At 38.7% G+C, this 19510-nt stretch overlaps 1 protein-coding gene across 4 annotated transcripts in view; it reads right to left on the bottom strand.

Moving 5' to 3' along the window:
• The window catches only part of LOC116506662 (transducin-like enhancer protein 1), a 78425-nt gene extending 60731 nt beyond the window's left edge, over positions 1 to 17694 (bottom strand). For all 4 annotated transcript variants that reach the window (XM_032214502.1, XM_032214500.1, XM_032214501.1 and 1 more), the window contains exons 1-4: positions 16505 to 17694; positions 15677 to 15777; positions 13911 to 13974; positions 13504 to 13548 (exon numbers count right to left, since the gene is read on the bottom strand). In XM_032214502.1, coding sequence (XP_032070393.1) covers positions 13504 to 13548; positions 13911 to 13974; positions 15677 to 15777; positions 16505 to 16528 — 234 coding nt within the window. In that variant the 5' untranslated portion in view covers positions 16529 to 17694. The remainder of the gene's footprint in view (positions 1 to 13503; positions 13549 to 13910; positions 13975 to 15676; positions 15778 to 16504) is intronic.
• Between the last annotated feature and the right edge of the window lie 1816 nt (positions 17695 to 19510).

Genomic DNA, 19510 nt, shown 5'->3' on the forward strand with positions numbered 1-19510 from the left:
AAAAATTCATCTCACCAATTAGTTCTTATAGAAGACATTCTTATGTGGAAGTAGTCTGTAATATCAATTTCTAATGCATCTCAGAATAAATTAAAAATCTTTCTTCACTGCATAATTACAAATGACATCTGTAATTTCATTAAACTAAAGATGTATAGAGTTTCTGGGAGTTAGGTGACAAATACATTTAAAAGCAATTATTTTTATTATGATGTATAACATCTATCATCCCCTTCTCTTATTGCCTACTAAACCAAATATTTCACGCTTTTGGTTTTTCCATATTTTGAAAAAATATATTTGGCTATCTGGTGCATAAATAATTAACAAAGCCATACACTACTATTAAATTAGGTTCTGTTATATACAGAAGAGTTATCTGTAAATATTTGGTAATTTTCAGCACCTTTGGCAAAATCTGCTTGCAGAAAAACAGCTATCAAGGAGGTGGGACTATACCCTCACTGTTGAGACAAACAAGACAGATGTTCCCACGTGCCTCCTACTGACAATGATGCTGTTCAAAGAATCCACATGAAGTTAGTCAGCCAGAAATGTCATTCCAAAACATTATCTCACTCTGTGCATAGAGGGCAGCTCCCACAGGAAAGGAATATATATCTACTGCTGTCAGGAGCTATCTTCCACCATCTCCAAGTGGCAGCAAATTGAGGAAACAAGCATGCGCCCACACACACACACACACACACACACACAAAAATAAGAGACAGGGTGGAAGGAAAGTCATGCAAACTTCATTACACTTACCAAAATGACAGCTTTCACAGAAAAATAATAAATCTCATGAAAATTCAATGCAACTCTAATATGTCCATTGTTAGAACATGTACTTGGTTCAATCTGACAGCATCCTTTTTATGATTAATGTAACTCTTAAGGTCCTCTTAAACTGAAGTGGTTCCTGTAGCTATTTGGATTATAGAGCCCTGAAAAATCCTGACAGCCTTATGACATGTTTGTCATTATCATGCCATTTCCAGAAAAGCCAATCTAGAAGTGGCATGAACTGTGTATCCTAGACATGAAACCCCAGTGGAAAACTCCGTCTGCCTTGGATTAAAATCAACAACAGCACTCCCACATTTTTTAATTGTTTGCCACTTTGGGTATAGTATGGGTAGGAAAGCAGGCTCTAATCACGAAACAAAACATGCATTTTCCATCCCCCCCACCGTATTTTTATGCAAATAGTAGAATTTGCATAATAATAAGCTTGGCTGTCTCGAGATGCATAGTTTTGAATGTTCCAGTTGCTCATAGCACCGTAATTGGACTGTTGTTTTGTGACTGCTTTTTTTTCACCCAGCATAGCCAATACCACAGCAGGGACCAGTCTATCTTTCTTGCTATTGCTTTAGATTGAATAAGGTGATGTGGGAGAGGAGTGTTGAGTGGAGAAAAGCAATTAAACACATGGTCAGACAGGAGAAAACTGCTTGTAGCTGCTTGACTGCCTAGTAAATTATTGCTTTTTTTCTGATGCTAGGGAGAAGTTAAAAATTCAAGTGGGTGGTTGTATGGGCTCTCCAAGTGTTGTGTTTGTTCTGCTTCTGTTTTTTTAAAATCAAGCAAGTAATGTAAAACATTACCCGTATTTTGTGCACTCACTATTTTGCTTCACATACAAGTGTTGCGTATGATGTTGAGGTTGTATAAATGTAAATTACTAATGCAAGTTGGGTTTGGTTAGTTGGTTGATTGAATTTTGGTGTAGGTGTTCAATATATATATATTCTCTCATCTTACAGTAATGTTCTTTTGTTTTAATTTTTTAACCCTTTATTATTTTTATAGCACAAGGGGCCACACATACCTAATATCTCTTCTCTCTTCAATTTTCCCCACAACAGCAACCCTGTGAGATGGATTGGGCTGAGAGACAATTATTAGCCCAAAGTCACCTACTAGGCTTTCATGCTGAAAACAAGACTAGAACTCAGTCATCTGGTTTCTAGCCTGGTGCCTTAACCTTAACCACTAGGCAAAACCAGCTAATAATATTCACACAATTAAAGAATATCAGCAGGCCTTTTTTCCAGAGCTTCCACCCCATGTGCAGGCAAAACTTTGTGGAAGGAACAATGAAGTTGATTTTCATTGTTCTTTGGCTGACAACTAGCAGGTACACTGTGTGAAAACAAGTAACAAGCACCTCAATAAAAATTGAGATAATTTAAGGCACATCGGAATTATTATTTCTTCTTCCCTTCAATCATGTCCAATTCTTGGAGAATGCCTGAAGAAGTCCATACAATTTTCTTGGCAAGGTTTTTCTGAAATGGTTTGCTATTGTCTTCTCCCTTAAGGCTGAGAGAGAATGACAAGCCAAGGTCACCCAACTGCATTTTGCCCAAGGTGGGACTAGAACTCCGTCTCCCTATTTCCAACATGAACAATCATCATGTATCTCCTGCAGCTGGAGTAAAAGAGCAAGGCAGCAACAGTTGGCCTCAAATTATAATGCTTTTCTATGCTAGAATATTCAACACATTGAATAACTTTGTTCCAATCGAAGAACAGACAATTTGTAATATTTCAGCAGAACATTACAATGGAGATTCTAGAAACAAAATACATTTTGTACTGAGCAAACCTAGCTGAATACATTCCTATATAATATGCTGCACTGTTTGAGTGAATTTTTGCATGGTATGGGAACTGTGAAAAGGCAACCACAAAGAGGAAAGCACAAATCATATCTACATTACTTCTATTTCCTGTATCGTTCAAATTCAAAGCAAACCTAGACTATTTTACAGTCTTTTTTTTGACTATCAGAACAATAGAATTTCAACCATAGAAACAATTGTAATCTCTTCGGGCCTTATTATTGTTCTTATATTATTTATAATGAGCAACTATGAGTTCTCATTTATTATATACATTGGCCAAAACAATCTATTGGACTTAGCTACTTATCCAGCTATTACTCATTGTAGATTTAAGACATTCTGATTTAAAAATCACCCTACAACATAGACAACCAAATAAACATCTTTTATCCTCTAGAAAGCTATGCACTATAAATTTGAAATATGATATGTCATGAAGGATATTTTTTAAAAAAATCCATACAAAACCATTTGCCAAAATAAGAAAAGAAAAACTATTATAGAAAAATTAAATATTGCAAAGGTGAGAAAGGAAATATTTGTAGTAAGAATTAAAATACAAACTTCTGCCAAATTCATTTACTATCAGTATTTTCTTTTTTTAAAAAAGGGGGTTTTAAAAAAAGAGCACGAAACTCAAGGTTCTGGGGCAGGGGGGAAAAAAACCTTTCAAAAGGACAGTATGATCACCTAACTGAAACTGAAACTATATATTTAGGTTTTCTACAAAACAAGCAACTAACTGTGTTCAAATCCCTGCATTGGTACTATAGAGATTTCAGCAAAATAGAGCTGAAAACTCCATCTGAATGAGCAAAATGTTCTTGCCATTTATATACAGTGTAGCAGTAATCCACCAGGGAATAAAGGTCAAGGCTGCCCTTTTGGTCATTACTGAATCATTTGAGATGATCTGTGGTAAGGAAAATCGAAGGCTGTGAGTATGCTGCAAATGGCTTGACCTCAGTCCAATTTTTGTCTCCATCTGTCTAACAGATATAAGGATGAAAGCTTTTTACAGGATTCTTTTTAAAACCATGTTGTAAGGCACGAATCGGTTTGATATAGCGTTAATAAGGGGGAAAGTAGGCTTCTCTGACTCAAAAACACATTTAGATTGTTATTCTTTATCACTTGAAGTATGTCCTTCTCTCAGAAGTTACTTTCCTTACATCTGTAAATTGTTAACAAAATGGCTTAGAGATACCTTCACTTTGCCAGGGAGGGCAGAAAGCATCCAATTTGCAGCCTTCCACAAGAGTGACTTGCAGGACAAAAGACTCTTCCACAAAGACAGTAAGTGAAACTGACAGTGGAAGTTATTTTGTACAGCATACCCCTCTTTTTTAAAAGGTTTCATTTGCTCAAGGGAAAAAAAACCGGTCTTCAAGACAACCTAAAAGAGCCAACGTAACAAACAGTCCAAAGGATATAATCAAGGTTATAATGGCCATCGTAACTTGCTTGCCTTTAAAGGGCTGTAAGAAAAGTTGCCACACGTTTAAAATTGAAATGTTAAATGTCAGATGTATGAAGTCACTGCAATTTCAATTATTCAAGGGACCATTCAAAGTTACAAGACCCCTGGAAAAGGTGACTTATGACCATTTTGGAGCGTTTGGCAAGTGGCTCACCTTTATGGCGGTTGCATTGTCCCAAGGTCATGCAGAGCCAATGGGGAAGCAAGGTTTACTTAATAATCACTAACTTCCCAACTGCAGCAACCATGTTACTAACTTCATAACTGTGCCAAGAAAGGTCATAAAACAGGGCAAAACTCACCTGTTTTGCTTAGCATCAGAAATTTTGGGCTCATTTATGTACAACTATTGCTGTGCTCTCCTATCTTACAATAGTGTGCCTTATTAACTATCATATTTTTAAAGCTAATGTGCTGCCTAGGATGATGGGAACTGAAATCCTTCATCTCTAGAAGGTGCCTGTTGGAAAAAGGCAGTGCTGTTTTCTTATTTTGGCCATGACAGCAACGTATTAAGAGGCTGTGTGCCATATCTGGAGGATTAAGCCCCCACAGTATATCAATGTCAAACAACAGCATGTCAAACTAAGATTCAATTCAGGTAAGTGCCATTGCCAAATGTTCTTGTTCCCAGACGTGCTTTAAGATTATTTTTATTGCTTAAAATTTAATTTGTTCCAACTCACATCTCCATGACAACACCGCTAGCCCTGCAAATCATTTGGGTAATTGGATACCTTATCTCTCTATTGCTCTCAAATCGAATGATTCTGCTAGAATTGTAACAGCCAATCATGTTTACAGGCCTCCTGAGTAATAGACTTAGAAAAGTAGCCACATTCATCTCTTATTTACAGCCATATTAACCATTACACAAAGAAGTCGTGAAGGTGGCCTCCCAGTATATTTCAAGTTATCGGTGTTGTCACCATTAATATTGCAATCAACAGAAAGAGTTGTGAAGCCATAATCAAACAGATTAAATTCAGATTGATAAAGAGGACTGTGCGTGCATACGCATAAACTAGATGAGCTTTGATCAATGACTGTCTACAAATATTAGCAAAACAGTGCATCACTTCAGTTCTACCAAACTTATATCCTATAGAACCATGCATGAACTTTAAAAATGATTACTATGTTATGATTATATGACTCCATGTTAAAAAATCAAATATGCATACAATACAGATTTTGATATATCAGAAACAAAACCTACATGTTTTGGGCAGCAAGAATACAAGTGGGTATTAAATTCAAATGCCATCCTTGTCTTTCTGAGTAATTCATTCATATTTTTTATTCTCAAGAAGTTGATGTAATTTGACTGAAGCAGATTTCATTCTCTTAACTGGTTAGTGGGTAAGACTGTTAATTGATATTTTTTTACTTCATATAATACTATTGTGTTCTGCACATTCTGTTATCAGAATAGCTTCACTGATTCAGTGAATTGTGGGTCTCAAGTCACATACGTGCCAATGCCTTCCAAAAAAATCTTAAAGTAAGAGCAACATGGGAGGGGTTTTTTTAGTTTTGATCATATACATTTCTGTATTGATTATAAATAACTGGGCTTGTCTTTTCTTGAAAAAAGCATAGCAAATAAATAAGAGAACAATTTTCTCTATTCTTAGCACATGATACATAGTATCTTTTCCAATCTTTTACTAAGCAACTAACATTCATTTTATATGATATATTGCTACTGCTAAAGACAACTACAATGGATTTTGTATACAAAATCTATGAGTTCATCTATTTCGAAGTGTTATGCATATAACTAAAAGTACAAAAAGGTACCCTTCCGTTGAGCTCAGCTACAGGTGACTATATGGGCAAATACATGGAAGTATATTGACATGGATTGCTATTGCTATCTTTTAGAGTATGTATGTGTATATCTCTCTCTCTGTGTGTATATATATACATATATATATATATATATACACATATACATATTTATATATGTATACATGTGTATACATACATACACACACACACACACACACATATGTATATTTGTTTTCGTAGATTTTCACAGGTGTAGGTATGCTGGTCTTGTTGTATTCAGGTCTTTTCCCATGCAAGATTGAGATTATCTTGGCAACGTTTCAGCGAGGTCTCCCTCGCCATCTCTGAAGCCCAAAACCCAGCCTGAAGATGGCAAGTGAGACCTCGCCAAAACATTGTCAAAACAATCTCAATCTTATACGGGAAAAGACCCAAATACAACAAGACCAGCATATACATACATACATACATACATACATACATACATACATACATACATACACACACACACACACACACACACACACACACACATGGAAAAAACCCTAAATTGCTAAGTATTTACTCTACTACTATCATTCTTAAAAGTAGGCCAATACATAAATGTCTGAATAAACAAATATACACTATTGTTTCATTCAAAGTCTGATTACATATTTAAATATAAAATATTTTGTCACCCATTTTTAGAGCAGAATGTATGGATTTCCCCGACCTCGTGTAAAGGTGCAGTACTTAAGATTAATAAAAACAGCATGAGTCTACTATCTCTTTGACTTTGATTGCACATCCACTTAAGAAGGAAATGGTTAAATGGTAAACTCACCCCACAGAGTACCACACACAACTTTTGTCTCTTCCCGTTAACAACAAGGGCAGGGTTGCTTGAAAGTAATCACTGTGGTTTGAAAACCAGTTAAGTGGGGAATCCAAATTTAGAATGACTCTACATGACGTATATTATAGTTTAAGCCTGGACTGATGAGCCACAACCATGGGTACTTGCTGTGGTTTTCAATTAAATCAACTGTAATATTAGTTACAAATGGTTAGAATATCAAAATGGAATACATCATCGCCATCACCTTGTTATGGACATTCATTTCCCACATGTGTAGGCAAGTTTGAAAACCACAAAAGTGATTTGCAGGTCATGTTATTTTTGGTGCACAAAAAGGATAGTGATAGTTCTATACTGAATTCTAATAAAGCACATTTACCACCTCGTTTTCATGAACCATTCTTTTTAAGCTGTAAGTAAGATGTCATATTAAATATAGATCTGTGAAAGTATTTTGATCAAGTGTTAAATAGAACTCGGTTAAGCTAGTTTTGAGTAAATACACAGAGGACCAAGTTGCAAGGGAGGGAAGGAGGGAGGAGTATCATGTGCATTTTTGGTTTGTTTGTGTGGGTTTTCGTGGCAAACTGAAAATGTATTTGTTAATTTAGGCTCCCTCTATTTAAACTGGGATGCGGTGGCCCAGTGGCTAAGATGCTTGTCAATCAGAAAGATCAGCAGTTTGGTGGTTTGAATTCCTAGTGCCACATAACAGTGAGCTCCTGTTACTTGTCCAGCTTCTGCCTATCTAACAGTTCAAAAGTATGTAAAAATGGAAGAAAAAAAATAGAAACCACTTTGGTGTGAAGGTAACAGCATTCCATGTGCCTTTTGCATTTAGTCATGCCAGCCACATGACCATGGAGATGTCTTCAGCTCTTCAACTTTGAAACCAAGATGAGCACTGCCCCCTAGAGTCGGGAATGATTAGCACATATGTACAAGGAGAACCTTTAATTTACTATTTAACCTAAACAGAGTAATCCAAAGAATTTCTTATAGTAGTCCATCCCTGTCCTTGGGAATGGACCATATCTTTTTATGCTTAACATCCTATCCAGATAGCAAACAAAATCCTTTTTTCTCTGTTCCTCCACAAAATGGAAAACTACCCTTTTGTTTTCATCCAGTAATCCACAGAAGCTTTTCAAATGGCTCAAAACAGAAGCTGCAGCAGTTTGTTCTTTAAATCAATTCTCTTCTTAACTATCCACTATATGTTCCAGCACAGAGAAAGAACAGTCTTTCTCCCTTCTAATTCAAAAATCCATACTGCCATTGCCCTTGCAAACTGCTAAACAAGCAGTATTGGCAATTCACTTGTGTTCAGTAATATATTTACTGCAAATCCCAATGGCTTGGTCTCTTAATGCAGTTTTTTCCCTATTGTGTATGTTCTTGTCAATACACTGACTGGTCACCTTATTCCATAAGCTACTTTGACCAATTGTTTACATAAGATATCAAAAGACCGAAAACAAGGAAGGGGACTCTCCTTTTTCTGTCCAACATTTTATGTCACAAGTCCAAAAGCAGCATGCAACACAAGAGATCAGGCATCTCCTAACTGGAATCATTTTTAATCAGTTTAATTTGGAAGCTATTCTGATTAACCAGGATAAAACTAGGATAACTATGCTATAGCCATGTTGACTAGAATATAATAACTATGTTCCAAACTGTGGTTTCAAGAAGCATATCCAACTACAACAATTTCCTCTTTTCAAACAAAGAGGTGTTTCATTTAGTCTGTTTGAACTTTTGTAAAGGGTAGTGATCAAAATCTCTGCTATGAATATATAAAAGCTTAATGCTGGTGATGAATAAATAGTGCAAAGGATTGTCTTATTATAGTCTTATAAGCTAAAAATTATACAAAATATTGTGAAGAATTAAATATATAAAAGGCAGGTGTTTAAGATCAAAATGTGAAGAAAAAATAGACCTGAAGGAGTAGGATTGTATCTATTGCAACCTGTTTTTCAACACTAGGCTTCTCTGACCTTTGGGGTGTGGGACAATGACAAAATTCATTAGTGCTAAAATATGTTCACCTAATACCTTGATGACAGAAAATCAAGATACCGAGAAAGTCAGAAAGCAATAAGTGAAATAAAAGCAGCCAAGCAGAAGGAAATCTATTTTTAAAAAGCCAATCTTTTGCTGATATGGTAATACTCGGTTTGAGAATATATTGCAACACAATTCAGAAAGATACTTTGATTTATGCTACTCCACACAAAACCATTTCCATGCTTTAAAAAGATAATATTTAAAATTCCATGTGCCTGACATTAACTTGCTATAAAGAAGTTATTAGTTTCACAAATTCATTTGAGCTCCTGCTTGCAATTAAATTAATGAAGCCACATTAAAAAGTACATGGAGGAAGACTAGTCCAATATCACGATCGTTCCTATCCAAAGAACTGTGCAAAATCAAGAAAATCTCTGAATTGTCTGAAGCCATCTATTACCAATGATGTCACGAGCAACCATCAGGAGATACGGCTGTTGAACACAGACAGCTTTGTGAGTGGCTCCTTCAAAGAAAAGACTGGCACTGTTAGCACTATGCTCCATTTTTGAAGTTGTAATTATTTGGAAGTGAGAAGGCAGCAAGCCAAACAGAAAACCTCAGCAGGGCAAAGTAACAAGCTTGCCTGAAGGCAGGTCAGAAAGATCATAGCTATCCCCCTCAGAGGAGACAAAGGCCCACCTGTCACTTTTAGAATGGCAGGAACTCAAACACTGTAGTAGTTTATATAGTCTGTCTGTGGGCTCAGCAGTGATCAATCTTTATTTGGCTGACTGCCACTGAACTAAGGCTAACCTTACCCCTAAACAATTGGGGTTTTAACACACAAGAAGGTTTATTTTCTGGTTTACTCTGAAGGCCATCCGACAGGAACGATGAGAACGACACAGAGAAAACATTTCCCATGCAGCTACTAGTATCCAAGAAACCCTGTATCTTGGCAACAAATTTACCACAGTAATCATTGCTAACCCTAACTGCCGTAATGAGTATTTTTTAAAAATGAAACTCATAACCTTTAAGCAATTCCCTAGAAAGATCTATATCAGCTCTAGACTGACTACCAGCATAGTTTTTGAAATGCTATTAGAGAAGCAAAAGAAAGGAAGAAGTACTATGATAAGCTAGCAAAAGGCTTAAAATCATATATGCGTAAGCAAAATATGCAACCTAAAGGAGAAAAAACACTTGCTACCATTGTTTGTCAGATCAAGGATTAAGCTTACTACTGGTTAAATTAATGCTTCATTTCCTGCACCACCCCCGTTTTCTCTTTTTGTGTCCTAAAAAAAGATGAATCCAGAGATGCCACAAGTAGTAAAGAATTCCCAGGACAAACCATATTGATGAGGGGGGTAGAACATTTTTTACCTACTTGTCTTACCAAAGCAAAGATAACCTTGCAAGGCACTCAACTCTTGATGGCTATATTCACATAGTACTTTTGGAAAATAAAAGAAGTGGTTTGCAAGTGAATGCATTTTTAAAAACTAAGTGATTTCAGAGCTTAGTTGTTTGCTTGCAGATGTTTTGTTGCCCAAGTAGTTAGTATCTTCAGTATTGGAAGGAGGTGGGGAAACCTCACTCTCTTCTACCATTAAATATGTTACCTAGTCAGGTAAGGAAACATCTGCAAGCAAATAACTAATGATAAAACCATCAACAACATGATGCTTAGAGAGCATCAAGGACTCCGTAGTTCAACCCTGAGCTATAGATATTCTCTTCTACTGTTTTATTTTAACTTCGCAATCTATTCAAAAAGATTTGGAATTACAGCGTTCTCTCATCCGAGAACTAATCAGGGCTGACCCCATTTAGGTTGAGATCAGATAAAAGTAGTTCCAGCACATTTGTCTCATGCCCTAAATAATCCATTCCAAAAGATTGGAGAGAAACTTTTCCACTCATAAGAGTAACTACAAGGGGAGATCAGGGAAATTTGCTCTTCTCCTTGATGAATTCTGCAAACAGAATTTCTAGTGGCCAAAGAAAATTGTGCATTAGTCAACCCAATAAATAATTGTGATAAGTAGAAAGTACTGATGTAAAGTAGCAGCTTTTTGTCTGAGATGTTATGTTGGTCCTTAGCTCATTGCTCTCTAAATAGGTCTAAATACACACAAAAAATCACAATGTTTCTGGAATTCCTGCTACCATGAAGATTTAGCTCATTTTATTCCCACAACAATCCTTTGAGGGAAGTGACATGAGACAATGATTGATCCAAAGCTATCCAGTAACTCTAAGGTTAAATGGAGTCTTGTCCAGTCTGTTACACTATATAAATGCAAATAACTAATGGCATATTAAATAAAGAATAAAATAAAATATAAGTAAAGAATCGTAATTTTATAAAAGATGGCCAGAATCCGAAACATAATTTCCTGGATGCCATCCACTTTGCTTAAAGGCAAAAGACATGCAAAGAGGGAATAGAAAGAGCTTGCCTACATCAAATTATGTTCCTACCAAGCAGGTAGAAGCCTGTTCAAGCTATGTTGATTTTCATTTTTGGAAAATACTGCCAACATGAAATAACAGCCATGGAAATAAGGATAAAATAATCCTCCAGATTAACATATACTTTTTGTTGTTATTTTGCCATGCTACTGCAATTTCTTTTGCTAAAGTTTGGAGTGAAGGGGGCATAGATCTCTGAAAGCATCTATTCACATTTATAACATTAGATGAATGCATTGGTGACATTACAATTAATGAAAAAAAAAAATCCCATCACTACATTTTGTGTTTTAAAAAAAGTCAGTTATGATGACTTTTATGTCTCTTGATGGTGCCTTGCTAAGCATTTGGTTATAAGCCATAAAACAGGAATAATTTCAGCCTGTCAGGAGTCTAGCTAATGCCCAGTTTCCCCCTAGAGAGAATTCCTGTCAAATGTAATGAGAGCTCTGAAGACCCTCTCTACAACATAATGAGCACTTAGGCCAGGCTGGTGATCAGCCAGCAAAAAGCATCAATTGGAGCCTAGCTACTCCCTGGGGGATACACATCAACAGTTTTAATAAGAATTATGATTACTCTCCAGCAAATGCCTAAGAACATACTGTTCATGTTTAAATCATGAAATTCTCACGTACACACATCCTTTTTTCCAAGATGAATTCATTTTCTTTTTTCAATAACATTGTTAAGATAGAGAAATAGTTAACTATGTCGTACATGAAAAGTATACGGTGAAATCATTGCTACTTCGGTTGAATACTATATAAAAATAGCAAATTTCTACCAAATATAAATATTATTTTGGAAATTTCCTTTTACAGAAATAATATAGACAATGCTTATTGTATCTGAAAAGGTTATTTATAAATTTCATATTCAGACTAAATAAAATTTGGTATACGAAAGCACCGACTAAAATAACTCTCTCAGTTTTGTTTGTTTAATCTTTAAATAAATCCAGTTCTCAATTCTAGTTTCCAATTTACACATTTGGTTTGCTGTTAAAGAAGAAATTTTTTAAACTATGTTGAACAAAAGTATGACCAATTAAGCTCATAAAACCTTTGATCTGTAACAAGCTATTAGTAAGTTTTAAGCAAATGGCAGCCTACACATTTCGGAGGGGGTGGTAGAAAAACATTAGTATTTCGTGCAATGTAATAGTACTATTTTAAAGCAAATAGAAACAACTATAAGGAAAAATGAGAATTCTTAATACCTAAATTCCAACAATTTAGTTAAGGCTTAAAAGCTTCCATTATTTATATGACCCAATGTTTAATATGTAAATGTCAAATGCAATATTTTATACATCTAAAATGTGTCTACTTTTGAGAGAATCATAATTCTAGATTACCAAAGGTCCTAGCATCTGATGGATTTTACACATACTCCCCCCAAATCAAAAGAGCTCAGAATTACAAAAGCAGAATTCAGCATTCAAGCACACTTGCTTAATGGGAGCCTTTGAATACACTGAAGATGTGAAACCTGAACGAATCAATTTCTCCACTTTGCCTTAGCTGGTCAGCCATGCTCCTTAATTTAATGAAACAAGAGTTTCAGATGAAATAGCACATATACATCAAGAAAGAATTGTATTGTTGCACTTTGAAATGTATCCAACTGTGCAACTTCATCTAATGATAATTTTTTTAAGAGGCCATCGATTTCTGAAAGACTTATTGTACCAGCATCTTGATGAAAAAGTGGATGTCAGCATATCTACAGAATATTTACACCCTGCCATTAATGCTTTCTTTGGCAGACAATAACTACTCAATTGAAGGTCCTTTGGGCTGAGCAATCATTTAGCTTTCTTTCTCTTATGAGGTCCTTAGTGTCTTGTTCCAGTTCAATACTCTTTTTATTCACCATTATAGTAGCCATAAGTGTGAATTTTATGGGAACTTGCAAACTCAGTCATAAGGAATGCTTTCCAAGTCACTAATCTTTTCATGCTTTTTAAATGGCTTAGATTTGAGCAACCATCAACATATGCTGCCTAGACATAAAATACTGGTTAGGCAAATTCAAGGCGGTACCAACCCCAAATTTTCTTCTAGAAAACTATTTCCTTGAAAATATTCAACTTTAAGCATTTCTCATATATAACGACAAAGGCCAGGATAGTATTTATAAAACAAAATGGAAATTTATAGGGAAATTTTTCCTATAATTCTCCAACCTTTTAGATATTCATGTAATGTAATTTTGTATTAACACAGAATTCAATAACAACAATTTCTTACCTGTTTGTGCATTTCAATATTTAATCCGTATGACATTTCATAATACTGTGAACAAAGCAGAGAAAAGTTTATTTAAAATACAAACATACAAACAGCAGTTCTGTCATGCCCAGAATTTTCATTTTCTCTTGTTCCAAACAAACAGAAGTAAACCAATACATTAAAACTGTGGTAAAGCTGATTTTAATGAACAACAGGAAATGTCCTAAAATGTATTCTGCAACGGAGCAAGCTGCTAAGGGAGTCTTTTACTGGAGGAAGTTAAACAGAAGCTAGACCACCAGCTGTCAGGGATACTATATAGTGTGTCCCGCCCTTAACAGGGGTCTAGATTAAACTATTTTCCATGTTTTCTTCCAATTCTGATTTTACATTTTAATAAAGCACATAAACAAGATTGTACTTACCATAACGTAGTGCCTTTGCATTTCTGTCTTTTCACTTGCGAGCTTCTCACATTCCAACTTAAGGCTGCAAAGATAAAGATGTGTATTTGTTTTAAATATATGGATTTAAGATATGTTTTTATTTACATTCTGAAAAGATGCTTGTTATGGAAACTGTTCTGGGATCACAAAGTAGAAATACAGAGATGTTTATCAACCCACTTTAATAGATGGCAACATTTGAATATGCACAGGAGATCAAACAGATAAAAGCATTTCTACAAAATATAGAAATAATTTAATATAGTGGGAAAATGTTTTTAAAGAGGTACTAACACAGAATTCCAGCATTCCTATGAAAGATTCAGAAAATACATTTCTATAGAAATCCATGTGAATTATTAGCAAATAACACCTTGGTTTGTATTTTCCCAAAATCAATTTTTCAAGCATAACCAAATTAAATAACTTTTGCCCATCATGTGAACTACTTGGAGATAATACAGCACTGTAATTTATAGTAGTATACATAAACATTTAATTAGACCAAAACATAATTTATAGCTTTCCATTGAAGTAAAATAATTTAAATCAAGCTGCCAAGCTTCAAATTCATTTACAAATTATTTCCAATGGAAATTTACTTCTAGGATTGGTATTGTAATTCTATTAACTAAAAATAAAAGCCTGAAGGTCATCAAGCAAAATCCTTTAGATAATTAAAGGCTTTCTGTTTTGCTGCTATGATTAAAGAGTATTTGTAGGTGTGTACCATAATTCCTGAGACTCTCACACTATTGTAAAAACTTTACTGTTTGAATACTACTTATTTGAACAGGCTTGATCTTTGCAGTTAAGACTGTGTACACAGTGTGCTTGAGCTATATAACAGCTGAGCTCAATTTTATATATGTATGTTTGTTTGTACAAACCAAACCAAGATAATATACTAACCATCTGGCCCTGGAACATGTTTACTTTAAAGATGTGTTCCTCAGATTTTTACTAGACGTGTATTTTACTTACATGTACGTACAAGTTAATGTTTCAGTAAATAACCCTAACTTTATTTCTTGTTTGCAAATTGTGCATTGAAAACTTTGCTGAACTTTTATGTACACTATCTCAGGAATATTTTGCACTGAACTAAATAAAACATAATTCTAAATAGGCACAAAGAGGATCAAACAATGACCAAATAAGCATGCTTTATTGCTTAAACACTTTATTTTGTAAAAATGTTTTTAGAAATCCTTTTACTTAGCATGCTCTATTCTCTCAGGAGCTGTGGTGACACAGTTAAATAGGGTTTATTTATTTATTTATATTCATTTAATGATGGCATGCTGTAATATGAGGACAGGAACCCTGGTTGACCAAATGTCAACTCAGTCTCTTAAAATTTTCCAGAGCAAATATTGACAGTTCCTGTAAAGCTCTGAAAGCACATAGAAAGATGGAGGTAGCAAGAGAGCAGCTCATGCACCTAAAGTGTATTAACCCAACACAAATAAAAACAATAGCCGGATCCACCAGCCTGCTTGCACACTCACCTTCAGTGAGTGAGTGACAGACTTTTCACTGCCTCCTCACGCCACCACCTGGGCATAACTACTAAGTACATTTGGAAGAAGCAAAACACACCCTATATACATATACACACACACACTAAGGAGCACATTATGGAGCCTTGAACATCTCAGCCCAGAAGAAACCTTCCTTTTTTTCCCCAAGTGAAGCTTTGTGGGAGAGAGATGCCCTTCTCAGCCGGCCAGAGCTATTCTCACCTGTGATACTGAGCTTGGAGAAACTGGAACTCCTCTTTGATTCGGTCTAGAGACTCCGGGATTGTGAACTTGAAGGGCTGTCCTGCAGCTTGGTGTGGCGTCTGAAGAGGAGGGAAGGAAGGAAGGAAGGAAAGAAAGGAGGAGGGGGCAGAGTTAGAAAAAGCAGGAAAAGTTGCAGCCACGGCTACCGAGGGAACAATTGCCACCTGGCCCAGAAAGAGCACGTGGCAAGGGCAAAGGCAGAATCCCCCACGAAGCCGCCTTTGTAGGGATGGCCCCATCGCTGCTATCCTTCATTAAAAAGCACCGCCACTGGCGGGCAAGAGAGCACTCCCTCCAACGACCTCTTTCTTCCAGGAAATGGCAGCAGCGGCGTCTCGCATTCGGGCTTTGAGGGGAAAGTACCCAGCCGCTCTTCGACTTACAGGCTGGGTCCGGAACCGGGAAAGGGAACCGAAGCGGCCACGCCAGGGCTACGAGTAAACAAAAGGGGAAGCCTCACGCGCCGCCCGTCCCCCCTCCCCTTCGCTGGTCGCTCCCCCAAAAGCCAAGCGAGGCTTTTCAAACCAAACCTCGGCCAGGCCAGCTGACGAGGCAGAAGTTTCCCAGGCCTTTCCTCGCCCGCCCGCCCGCCCACACACATACACACCGCTTCCCCCCCCCCAAAAAAAAGCTGTTTTCGGCCCTACAAGAGTTCGCAGAAGGCCAACCGGTTACACTTTCGGACTCCGGCGTTTAGCCAAGAGACCCGCGCGTTACTTTTTGCCCGGGAAAAGGGGACCGGGGGGGGGGTGGAAGAGGAGGTGAGGAAGCTGAAAGGCCACTTACGGGATGCCGGCTCTGAGGAAACATGGCTCTGGCCGCCGCTTTCCTCCTCCGCAGGTCTCGCCTCGCCTCGACCCCCTGAACTTTAGATTCCGCGGAAGCTCCAGAGCAAACGCCAGGTGGGAGGAAAGCGGGGAAGGGCGCTTACTCCGCTTCTTGGCTCAGCTGCAGGCTCATCCTCCCCCCACCACACGCGGCTTCCCTCCAGCCCCAGCCCAGCCGCTTCCTTTGTTGTTAGCTCGAGTGAGAGCGAGGGGAGAAAAAGTCACCGGGGATCTGCCCGAGCAAGCGCAAGAGATGGCCAGTCCGGGATGGGTCCTTCCTCGCTGCGCCGTTGTTGTTCTTGTTGTCGCTCCTTCGGCTTCCTGGGGTTTTTTTCTTTCCCCTTTCTTTTCTTTCTTTTTTTCTCTCAGGAAATAACAACCTTCCTTCCCTCGGCCGCCAAACGCACTTAGAAAAAAACCCAACAAATAAAACAACCAACCAACCAACCACCCGAAAGATCGGTGGTTTTGGAGTCGATCGGAGGAGCAAATCCAAACAAGTCAAAGGGGCTCTTTCCGACGATCGGGGTGCGGGGCTAGAGCCGAGGAGCGCCCCTGCGAAAGGCCGCGCTCTCCCCGCGTCGGGAGAACGATTCAGGCCAGATCGGGCGCGGGACTCGAGGAAGGAAATCGAGGGAGGGAGGGGGGGAGGGTTACGAGGCAGGAGCCGGACTGAAGGAAGAGAGTCCTGAGAGTTACACGGAAAAACCACCCCACCCCCACTTCAGCCGCTCTTCTCCCTCCTGGTACCCAATCTTCCCACCGCAGTGGGTCTCCAAATCAAGAGCCGCTTCTCCCTCGGAGTCGTGCCGAGGCTGTCTTCCTAGGCCCGCAGCGCCTCGGCCAGGATCCCCACGTTAGAATCCTGAAACGAAACCCTCCGTTTGGGGCAGAAGCATCCCGGGCAGACTTTTCGCGGCGGCCTCTGGTTTCCCTTCCGCTGCTTTTCTTTCTCTCTTGCTCAACGCCGGGCCAAAGTTCTTCTTTGTAAGATCCCCTCGAGGAACCATCCAGGCGGGGGTTGGGGAGAAGACAAGACCTTCTCCTCCCCCCTCCCCAAAATTATCGCAAAGATTTTTCTTCCATGGAGACGAAACCGGCACGTAATAAGAAAACTCCGCAGGACACACAGCCCAGCTCGGCGGCGGCGGCGGCGGCGGCAGGATCTCAATAAACGGGACACAATGTATCCGCCCGCGCTGGTTACATTAACACGCGGTTTCACACTCCTCGAGCTAACCAGCCTCCTGGCTCCGCCCTGAGCGAGAGGGAGGAGGGCGTACTGCCAATCGTCTGCTTAGGAACCAACGTGGGGCAATGACATCAGACCAATGGCAGCTGACTCTGGTAAGCTTCACCTCCCTCTCTGCCTCCCTCCCACTTTCCTAGGAAGCCTTTCTAGTTGAGCTGCAGGACCCCTCTGAGCGAGCCAATGGGAGGCAGCGGAACGTTCAGGCAGGCAGGGAAAATAGGAAGGTCGGGGAGAAGGAGAGTGGAGAGGCTGGGCTGTCAATCAAAGTAACGTGGGGTAGAATATGCAAGCGAGCTAGCAAGAGAGAGAGAAAAATAACTGCTAGGCGCTCTCTCCGCGGTCTCTCTGTCTCTCTCTATTATTCTTTCTTTACGTTGCCCCACTCTCTCCAGAAATCTGTGAAAATAACGCGGAGAGATAAATAATGCATCCCTCATTCAGGACAAGCAGTACCTACAGTTAGATGGATGCTTCCCTGTTTAAGCTAATGGAGGGATCGAGGGGCATTGGTGTCGCCTTGGAGGAGGATGTGTTCACTGCGATCTGTATCAAAAGTTTCCTCGGAACAAGCCGCCTTGTAGTGCTTCCGGAAATGTAGCCTCTTCTCACAACAGTTTTCTCTTTAATTTTGTCAGATCGGGGAGAGTGTAGGCTGAAGTGCCCCAGGTAGCCACAAAGACTTATGAAGCACGCTGGTATCTATCCATAGATTTAAATATATTCAGCCAAAATCACAGATGTGAAGTGGCCGGCTTGTTCCTTAGGGCCTTGTTGGAGGTCTTCTTATCAGGTGATTTTAAACTGCTCTTTCAGCTCAGGCTGATGCCCAGTTCTTTGAATGTTTCCAAGTGACAGCTATTGTGATAACTCCTCTTAGGCAACTCTAGCGTATTTTGTTAAAGATAGCCTGTAACAAGAGGCTGAGGCTCCATTCCAGTTTGGCAAAGAAATCCCTCCATTATTGAAACTTTGGCAAGACAGGCCCCCAGCAAAGTACTTGAGCTTTTGCAAACATCTTTGGTGGGCTCTATTGTCTCCTTTTAGAGTTTCACCCCATGATTATTATGCTAAGGAATTTCCTTATTCATTCCTGTCCCTTCAGTTGAGGAAGGAGAAAGGAGAAGCATAATACTTTCTTTCTGATACCTTATTGATGGTTCCTAGAGTCTACTTGGGACATCCTGAAGTGAGGATTTTGTTTCCTTTTAATTTGCTAAATGTCCTGGTAAAAGGATTGAAAAGGCCCTCATTGATTCAAGTTTGGGAGCAGAACAAGGACTCCTACCATTTCTTCAGAAGTTCAGCCAAGCCAATCCTCCAGTGCACCCAAGCCAGCAGACAAGGACAAGTTTGCTTTCCTACATTCTTCATTTTGTTCCCTCACCCATCTAACATCTAATTGCTTTCACTTTTTTTCTTAAATGTTCACTATGAAACTAAAGGTAAAGGTTCCCCTAGGACATATGTGCTAGTTGTTCCTGACTCTAGGGGGTGATGCTCATCTCTGTTTCAAAGCTGAAGAGCCAGTGCTGTCTGAAGATGTCTCCATGGTCATGTGGCCAGCATGACTAAATGCCAAAGGCACACGGAACACTGTTACCTTCCCATTAACAGTGGTTCCTATTTTTTCTACTTAGATTTTACATGCTTTCAAATTCATAGGTTGGCAGAAGACGGGACTAGTAACGGGAGCTCACTCTGTTATGCGGCACT

Source organism: Thamnophis elegans, chromosome 3 (assembly GCF_009769535.1).
Source record: "Thamnophis elegans isolate rThaEle1 chromosome 3, rThaEle1.pri, whole genome shotgun sequence".
NCBI classification, from domain to species: Eukaryota; Metazoa; Chordata; class Lepidosauria; order Squamata; family Colubridae; genus Thamnophis; species Thamnophis elegans.